This window comes from Microtus oregoni, unplaced genomic scaffold (assembly GCF_018167655.1).
Source record: "Microtus oregoni isolate MIOR12 unplaced genomic scaffold, Mior012 000031F_ref0000149, whole genome shotgun sequence".
In the NCBI taxonomy this organism is placed as follows: Eukaryota; Metazoa; Chordata; class Mammalia; order Rodentia; family Cricetidae; genus Microtus; species Microtus oregoni.
Window position 1 is genome coordinate 22,403,807 of NW_024543090.1, and position 9,531 is coordinate 22,413,337.

At 43.9% G+C, this 9,531-nt stretch overlaps 1 protein-coding gene across 1 annotated transcript; it reads left to right on the plus strand.

The window, feature by feature from the left end:
* Nucleotides 1-378: 378 nt before the first annotated feature.
* Nucleotides 379-8,909, plus strand: Ccndbp1 (cyclin D1 binding protein 1). The gene is made up of 11 exons (XM_041679022.1): nt 379-571; nt 690-749; nt 1,039-1,118; nt 2,539-2,620; nt 4,062-4,155; nt 4,523-4,596; nt 5,198-5,274; nt 5,544-5,821; nt 6,732-6,792; nt 8,081-8,127; nt 8,394-8,909. The coding sequence occupies exons 1-11, from the start codon at nt 472-474 to the stop codon at nt 8,506-8,508; spliced, it is 1,068 nt and encodes a 355-aa protein (XP_041534956.1). The 5' UTR covers nt 379-471; the 3' UTR covers nt 8,509-8,909.
* The last annotated feature ends 622 nt before the right edge of the window (nt 8,910-9,531 follow it).

Genomic DNA, 9,531 nt, shown 5'->3' on the forward strand with positions numbered 1-9,531 from the left:
GAAGTGGGGCGATGGAGTGGGTCAGGGCCAGGCACCTGGCTCGGAATTCAAGTCTGGAAGTCCGCTGGCCAGCAGAAGCCAGGCGAAGGAGGCGTGGCTCGGTCTCCAGGAGGGGGAGGGAGGCGGGCTGCGGAGCTGTGGGCGGGTCTCCAGGAGGGGGAGGGAGGCGGGCTGCGGAGCTGTGGGTGGGTCTCCAGGAGGGGGAGGGAGGCGGGCTGCGGAGCTGTGGGCGGGTCTCTAGGAGAGGGAGGGAGGCGGGCTGAGGAGCTGTGGGCGGGTCTCCAGGAGGGGGAGGGAGGCGGGCTGAGGAGCTGTGGGCGGGTCTCCAGGAGGGAGAAGAGGCGCGGCCTGATCGCTAGGAGAGGAAGGGGCGGGGCGCGATATATGTTGCCGGAAGCGACAGGTGTTTTCGGCACCGGAAGTACAGCGACGAGGCTTAAGCGTCCTGGCTAGTACCTGTGACAGGCTGTGATGGCGAGCTCGGCAGCCGCAGTCCCTTTCCTTGCTCCTCCTCTGGAGCAGCTCCGGCACTTAGCAGCGGAGCTGCGGTCGCTTCTGCCTCAAGTGCGGGGTGAGTTGTGAGAATCTGAGGCCCGGGGCTCCTGAGGGCGGTCGGGCGTCAAGTCAGGGCTCCGCTCATATGTGTTTTGCTTTCCTGGTGGTCCGGCCTCCCACGCTACACCCTCAAGTCGGCGAAGCCCAGGAGACAACCGAGGAATTTAATCGAGAGATGTTTTGGAGAAGACTTAGTGAGTGTCTCTGCCTCTGCAGACTCTTTCCTCATCGCTCCCTGCATCCCCTCTCCCCTCTCCTGTCCCCAGAGGAGATGACAGTCCTCCCGCCCCTCATCCCTTCTGCTACTCATCCTCGGCACTTGAGGCTGAAATATAAAACGATTTCTGGAGTTGTTTTGGAGCTGTTTATGATGATAAGGGTGGTGAAGGGACGCGTTAAAAAAGTCTTTAAAAGTCCGTGTAGCCGTTGCAGCTTTAACCTTTTAACACTAACTTTGGCATCCGCCGCCTCTGCCACCCCCAGATGAGGCAGCAGTGAACCTGTCAGAGGAAGCCAAGATTCTGACCACACTGTTTTCCCGACTTCCACTGCCATCTCCACGGGTGAGCTTTATTTCCTGGAATTTTTGTGCTGCTTCTAGTTTTCCTCTCTCCTTCTACACTCAACTCACATTTATTTTCTCCATTTATCAAATGAGATTATAGTTCTTACCACACGGGATAATTGTGAAGATCAGATAGCCAAGTGCGTAGTAGGGTAGAAAGGTCTAAATTCAGCCTGAAACTCAATCAGGTTAGTTCCTCGTAATTTTAAAAGCCCTTTTTTTGATTTATAGCTATTTCTCATACACAGTCCCCATCTGACAGATGAGCAAGCAGGTTTAGAGAGTCGGGTCAAGATTAATAAATGAAGGAGGTGGAGTCAAAAGTCTATGAAGCAGCTGGGCGGTGGTGGCGCATGCCTTTAATCCCAGCACTCGGGAGGCAGAGGCAGGCGAATCTGTGAGTTCGAGGCCAGCCTGGTCTACAAGAGCTAGTTCCAGGACAGGCTCCAAAGCTACAGAGGAACCCTGTCTCGAAAAAGCAAAACAAACAAAAAATCTACAAAGTATCCAAACAATACCTGTTACATAAAACCCTTTGGTATTAAATAGTTCGTTTACCTATTTATTTTATTTAATTACTAATATGTAGTTATTATAAATTTCAAAAGATAACCAAAGTGCACTGAAATGCATATCTTCCCACCTCAGTCCAAACTTCTGTCTCATTCCCATTTCTTTCTGTATTATACTTTTGTGCATAGATACATCTGTGTGTGTTTCTTTTCACACAATGCAATGATTAGATACTATAAACATTGTTCTATACCTTTCCAAAATTAGTGTAACTTAGAAGTTGATTCTTAGTGGCACATAAAATATTGCCCGGTTTTGTAATGCTTGATATGAAGTAGAGTGAGTATAGCCGTAGCGTAAACAGTACTTGGGGGGCGACTTTTAAACTGCTCCCCACTTGCACCTATTGTAAGTGGCTCTGTAAAATTGTCAGATGTAACCTTTGTGTACACGTGTGTTGAGAGAAGAAAACTCCAGAGGTGAAATTACAAAAACAAAGAATGAATGCATTTTAAATAATCCTTTATTATGTGAGTAAAAGTAAAGCTAGTTATTAGCTGTTTTCAGGAATGTCCCGTGCCACGTGTTCCTAGAGCTACGTGAACTCCAGAGTAGGCTGTCTTATTTTTTATTTTTATTTCATGTCTAGGAGTATTTTGCCTGTATGTATGTGTGCATGAATTGTATGCTTGGTGCCAGTAGAGGGCAGAACAAAGCACTGGATCTCCTGGAACTGGAGTTAAAGATGGTTGTGAGCTGTTAGATGGGTGCTGACTTACAACAGGCTTTCAGAAGACATTTGATCATACTTTATAGATGTTCGATTCCGTCCTCAGTGAATGGGCTGGCAGCATTGGTATTGAGCATTTGCTCTATTCATTCTGAATTCGTCCATCACCTCCTAGGAAACCCAGAGGATCTGTGAGCAAATCCATGTTGCCATCGAGGAAATTATTGCAGTATATTATTCACTTCCTAAGGATCAGGGTAAGTCACCGTGTGCACAGTAGTGTTGCATTTATAGGCTAGGCCTTTAAGGTAGTAGACTATATCCTGGTGTTACATGTTAATATGTAAACTGTATTTATCAATATGTAAGCGTTATTATACATGTTTATCTTTAATGTAATATTGTTATATATTTATGTGTAAGCATATTGTACATGCCTATATTTCTTCAATTTTGAGCATGTGGCTCAAAGGAAATTTTATAATGTGAGTGACTTCTGTAGCACTCCATGTGCTACAGTACAGATGCTATACACATGTAATTTTCCATTGCTACTGCTTGCCTGATTCTTTAGAAAGTATGCGTGTGTGCATTTGTGTGTGTAGAAACACATGGGGATGTGCTCTCTCATTCTATTGTGATTTCCTGGGATTAAACTCAGATCATCAGGCTTGTGCAGTAAGTTCTTTTACCTACTGAGCCACCTCAACCAGTTATTTTAAAAAGTTATTTATTTGATGGGTATGGGTGTTTTGCCTGCATGTATATCTGTGTATGTCTGTGTAGCACTTCATGTCTGGTCCCTGCTGAGGTCAGAAGAGGGTGTTGGATCCCCTGGAACTGAAGTTACAGACAGTGTGAGCTGCCATGTGGGTTTGGAAATTGAACCTGGTCCTCCAGGAGAGCAGCCAGTGCTTCTTTCTTACACGCTGAACCATGTCTTCAGCCCTCAACTGACCCCTTATAAAAAGGATTCATTATTTCTGTCTGTGCATACATAGGTGCATGCATGTGTATATGGGTACATGTGGAGGCCAGCACCGTGTGTTTTTGAGAGAGTCTTCATTGGAGCTCTCTGATTTCCCAGAGAGCCTCCTACCCCTGCTTTGTCAGCACTGGCATTATAGGAACACTTCTCATGTAGGTCCTGGGAATTAAACTCAAGTGTCACTTTCTCAAATAGGCTGCCTTCTCAGCCCCTAATTCACTTTCTTTCCAGTCCATTCTGACAGTTACATATGCTTGCTGAATCTCAGCTCCGTACCCATGCCAAGGCCATCCCCCACCTAGCCTTACACCATACTGTTTGCAGACCTTCACAAGTCACATGCACACCAGCCTGACCTGCAGGTTTATACCTTCATTGAAGCTGTGCTGAAAACATGTCATAGTTCATCGGGGTTACTTACAAATGTTTTAAACTTCCTGTGTTTTGTTCACAACTATCAAAGGACCAGTGTCCTTAATGAAAGAGTACACATGGGAAGACTCCAAAACTGTTGGAGAAAGGCTCTAAGGAATGGCAAGAGGGGTAATAAAATGACGTAAGAATTCAAGTAAGACTTGAGTCTTGTTCTGGTGTGTGATGTGAAGCATGTAGGTGTCTGTTACCTCATAGCTCTGTAATGCTAGGAATCCAGAAAGCAGGTGGTGACTTAGGAAATGACCAGGCTACTTACTGTTTGGGTTTTGCCACAGGAATCACCCTGAGAAAGCTGGTGCGGAGTGCTACTCTGGACATTGTGGATGGCATGGCCCAGCTCCTCCAAGTGCTTGTCTCTCCATCTCCAAGGTAGCCGTGCCTGTGTGGGAAGACAGCTTATGGACTTCCTTGACTCGGGGAGGAAAAACTGACCCCAATAACAAAGTCATATATTGTCCCTCATGGAGGACAGTATATAACAGGAAGGAGTGTTTTAGGAGATATAGGAATCTTGGTAATTTTTTTTTTTTTTTTTTTTTTTTTTGGTTTTTCGAGACAGGGTTTCTCTGTGGCTTTGGAGCCTATCCTGGAACTAGCTCTGTAGACCAGGCTGGTCTCGAACTCACAGAGATCCGCCTGCCTCTGCCTCCCGAGTGCTGGGATTAAAGGCGTACGCCTCCACCGCCCGGCCAGGAATCTTGGTTATTGATATGTCCTTATTACTTCCTCTTTTCAGCACTGAGAACAGTGACCTTATTTCCTGCAATAGTGTCTCGGTAGCATGCCAACAGGTGCCTAAGATTCCAAAAGGTAGGTAGAAGTGAGCTATTAGCTGCTGGCCAAAGTAGAGAGGCCTTTCATGTCCAGCTTCCAGCTTTGCCTTACATAAGTAATTTAATTTCTATGAAGGTTTAAGTGAAATAATATGTAGTTTATTATCATAGATATTAATTGACTTTAGTACCTTTTGCCATTCCTAGTACTGATTTTTGCTTTGGTTTGGTTTTGGCAGTGCTGGGGTTTGGGCCCAGGGCATGCCAGCTAAGTGCTCTACCTCTGAGCACTGCCCCTTACATTCAGAGTCCTCCTCCTGCTGTGGCTCTGCCTCCTGTTGAACACATACAGTTTGATCTCCTTCTACTGCCCCAGGAGCAGCATCGGGGAGCACACAGGAAGAGTTAAAAAGCAGAGTCAGGCAGACTAAGAGTGGTTATCAAGCTCGGAGTGGTTTGATAACCAACACCATGAGACAGTTTTATTTCTTCTGGTGGTGAAATTAAAAAGCCTTATTAACCCTCTGTCCAGGCAGAGGATGTAGTAAGAAAAGCTTGACTCTAAAGTTTGTTGGTTGCCCTTAAGAGAAAGGCTAGGTTTCTTCTCTGATTCTAGTGCTTCTGATCTTCACCCCTAGATAACAAAGCCGCAGCCCTGCTAACGCTGACAGAGAGTGTGGGTTTTGTGAAAGATGCACTTGAAGAAATGGAACAGGTGAGGGCACACTCCTCTCTTTTCTGGTCACTGGAGCAGTAAATGAGAACTGATCGTGAAGACAGGCAGCTCCCCACAGTCTCGCTCCTGTCTTCCACCTCCCCCTGCTTCTGGCTTGTGTCTTATCTTAGTACCACCCCTCTGTTCCTCACTGGACAAGGAGAAGGAGAGTGTGCTTTACAAGTTCATTCAGTTTTGTAGCTGATAGCAAAGCAGGTGGCTGGTGGTGGCAGCGTGTTCGCATTTGCATATATGATGATGTGTCTTAGGCTGTAGAAGAATGTGACCCCTACTGTGGCCTCCTGAATGATTCTGAGGACAACTCTGACAGCCACAATGATGAGGATGGTGTAGTAGGGCTTCCAAGCAACCAGGACTCCTACTGGTCAAAGGAAGATCAGGAGCTCATAGCCCCGTGCCTTGCATTGGTGAAAGCATCCAGAGCTTCTCTCAGAAAAATCCGGATCTTAGTGGCTGAGAATGGGAAGAAGGATCAGGTGGCCCAGCTGGATGACATCGTGGATATTTGTAATGAGATCAGCCCCAGGTAAGCATGTGTCACGCTTGAAAACAGGCCCACTGTGGTCCAAGCTGCCGTTGCTCCAAGTTTCCTTCAGCTTTTTATATTTTGAAAATTTTCAAGCCTAAAAAAAAATTGAAAAAGTACTTCAGTAACTAGCACTATATCCTATTTTTGAATTCTCCTAGTCATCTATTTCTCCTATATGTTTAATTTCTCCATAAATAGGTATGAAATGTTTTTCCTAAATCATTTAGGACATAAATAACTTTCACCCCTAAATATTTTATCAGTAACCTAAGAACATATATTTTAGAGTTACATCAAGATATTTAAGATTTGATGTAATAATAATACCTAGTACTTAGATTTCTCTATTTGTCTCGTGCTGCATTTGGCATGTTTAGTTCTTGCAATCTAGAATAGTTTCCGTCCCATCTAGTCTGACTTGACATTGGCATTTCAGAACTACATATTGTAAATACACAAATAAATTTGGATTAATAAGCTTATTTTCTCATAGTAGTAATAAAGTTAGACTTTGGGTCAAATATATGAGAGTGTTTTGTACTTCCCTCTATCTCCTGTCGGGGAGCAAATTATATTGGTTTTTCTTCTTGTGGTACTAAATGTGGTCACATGGTTAAAGTAGTGGCCTCTTTAGAAGAGTACCTTTATCTAACGTGCTCAGCTTCCATTGATGAACTCTAGTATCACCTAGTTGTCTTTGACTCAGCTAATCATTCCTCATCCTGTGAGACCCCAGCTTCCTAAATATTTAGGATGTGTTTGTTTCAGTAAACGTTGGCTGAACTGCTTCTCATTGCAAACCTGCTTACTCAAATTAAGGAACTGGGTTGGTTGTGTACTGAAAACAACCACACTGAGATCTGAACCCCCTTTTTGGTTAATGATTATATTTTCCTTCTGCTCTTAGTGTGGATAATTTGGTTCTGAGCATATATCCACCTGTGTGTCACCTCACTGTGCGAATCAATGTAAGTACTAGCTTTGAATTGGTAGAATGTCTTTAGTCTCTGGTATTCCCTATAAGCTATAGAGCATTTATATTTTTGCCAAACTTGTATACAGATATAATAGTTTCCCAATTCTTATATATATTTGTGCTGATTTTGAGTTATAATAACCATCTGCTTTGTTTTTTTGTTTTTTTGTTTTTTTTGCTGGTGGTACACGCCTTCAGTCCCAGTATTTGGGAGGCAGAGAGAGGTGGATCTCAGTGAGTTAGAGGCCAGCCTGGTCTACAAAGCCAGTTCCAGGAGAGCCAGGGCTACACAGGGAAACCCTGTCTTGAAAAACCAAAACAAAAACAAAAAATAAAATTTTTAAGCCTTTTGTTGTGGTTGTGGTGCTAGGGATTCAAAGTAGGCTACACTAGGCAAGGGCTCTGCTGCTGAGCTACAGCCCCAGGTCTTGAGCTCCAGTTTTACTGCCTTGGGCTTCTTAAATTCTAAACAGGAACATCTGCTAGTTCTGCATCGGCCAGAACTATCCCAAACTCTGTTAAAAGTCTTTTTTTTCTCTCTTTTGGAACAGTCTTTTTATGTGTGATCCAGGCTGCCTTAAAACTCACTATTCTCCTACGAGGTTGAGATTATCCTTTTTTTTTTTGTAGCAAATTAAAAAATACTAAAAATGAGCCAGGTGCAGTGGTGCAGAAGGTAGAATTCTGTGAGTTCAAGACCAGCCTGGTCTACAGAGTGAGTTCCAGGACTACATAGAGAAACCTTGTCTCAAAAACCAAGCAAACAAAAATTAATTAATTAAAAATAAGATTTTCTTAAGTAGAAAAGGATCCATAATGTACTAGCCTAACCTAATTCATTCATTCATTCATTTATTGTGTGTGCACACACATGTCACAATTGGATGACTGTGAGAGTCCTTCCTAGGAATCATATTTGGGTTGTCAAATGGCAGCAAGTGTGCTTACCCACGATCCATCTCATTGGCCCTAATCAGCATTTTTGTTGTTGAATATTTTATCTTCAAGGTTCCTTCCTTCCTTCCTTCCTTCCTTCCTCCCTCCCTCCCTCCCTCCCTCTTTCTCTCCCTCCCTCCCCTTCTTCCTTCCTTCGCTTTCTTTTTTTGGTTCTGGGAGTTCAAACTTGGGTCTTCATAAGTGCACAGCACCAAGCCACTTCTCCGGCCCCTTTAAGGATCGTTTTAAATGATTCTCTTATTATTATGTGTATCTTCAGGTTCTCCTTTCTTTAGGTGCCAGAGCTCACCCAAAGCTCTCTCTCTCTCTTTTTTTTTTTCTAGTCTGCAAAACTGGTGTCTGTTTTAATAAAGGCGCTTGAAATTACAAAGTAAGTCTGAAGGCTTTTCCCTATGCCGCTTGAGAGTAAACTTGTCAGCCCAGCTCCGTGTGTGTGTGTGTGTGTGTGTGTGTGTGTGTGTGTGTATGTGTGTGTGAGAGAGGGGGGGGAGAGGGAGAGTGTGAGTGTTGGAGAGGGTCTGTGGTGCAGTGGGACAGCCATCTGTGACGAGGAATACCTTCTTACTGTGGTTTGCGCCTCCCGGGCATGGCTTTGCCCTTCATACTATGTTAACATTCTTTCTGTTTTATTCCCAGAGCCAGTCATGTGACCCCCCAGCCAGAAGACAGCTGGATCCCTTTACTCATTAATGCCATTGATCATTGCAGGAACAGAGTTAAGGAGCTCACTCAGCATGCAGCTGAGTTATGAGCTGCCAGGCCGTTCTTACTCCTCTTTCTCCTGTTTCTCCTCTCACTCATAGCCAAGCTCCAGTGTCTGCTTTTATTTATTTATTTATTTTTTCCTGGTGTCTGCTTTTAGAAGTGGAGCTATGACAGGGTGGGTGCTTGCTGGATAGAAAGGGAGCTCCTGTCTGTATTTCACAAGAGATTGTTATCAAGATTGTAGGCTAGGACAGATTGGCAGTTATCTATAAGTCATAAGAATGTGATATTCTTCTGTGCTAGACACAAAAGGAATTTCTATAAATTTGTGATCTGAGCTGTTTCTTGGAGATTAAGGAAGTTGTCCTATTCTCTATTTTACAGTAAAGTATATTGTTTTATTAAGATTTTGATGATCTCAATAAAATGCTTACCTCTGTCATTAAATGTTTCATTTAATGTGTCTTCCAAAGTGTTATTTAAAATCTTTTATTGTAGCCAGGCATGTTGGCATAATTCTAGTGCTTGGAAGGCAGAGACAGGTGGATCTCTGAATTAGATGCCAGCTTGGTCTATATAGTATATTCCAGTACAGCCAGAGAGCTACAGACTTAGTCTCAGAAAGAATAAGGACAAAGAAAAAAAACAGACTAGAGACATTGCACAGTGGTTAGTACTGCATATGGTGGTAGGTTAGTGTCTCAGTTAGGGTTTCTATTGCTGTAAAGAGACGCCATCAACACAGGATTTCTCTGTGTAATAATAGCTCTGGCTGTCCTAGAACTCTGTAGACCAGGCTAGTCTTGAGCTCACAGAGATCTGCCTGCTTCTGGAATGCTGGAATTAAAGGTGTGTGCCACCACACCTGGCCCAAACAATTGGGTCTGGAGAGAGAGCAGAGAGTTCTGCATCTGGATCCATAGGCCAGAGGAAGTGAATGTGACACTAGATGTTCCACTAGACCTAACTTGAGCATTAGAGAATTCAAAGTCTGCTCCCTTGTGAAGCACTTCCTACAACAAGGCTACACCTACTCTAACAAGACCACACCTCCTAATAGTGCTGCTCC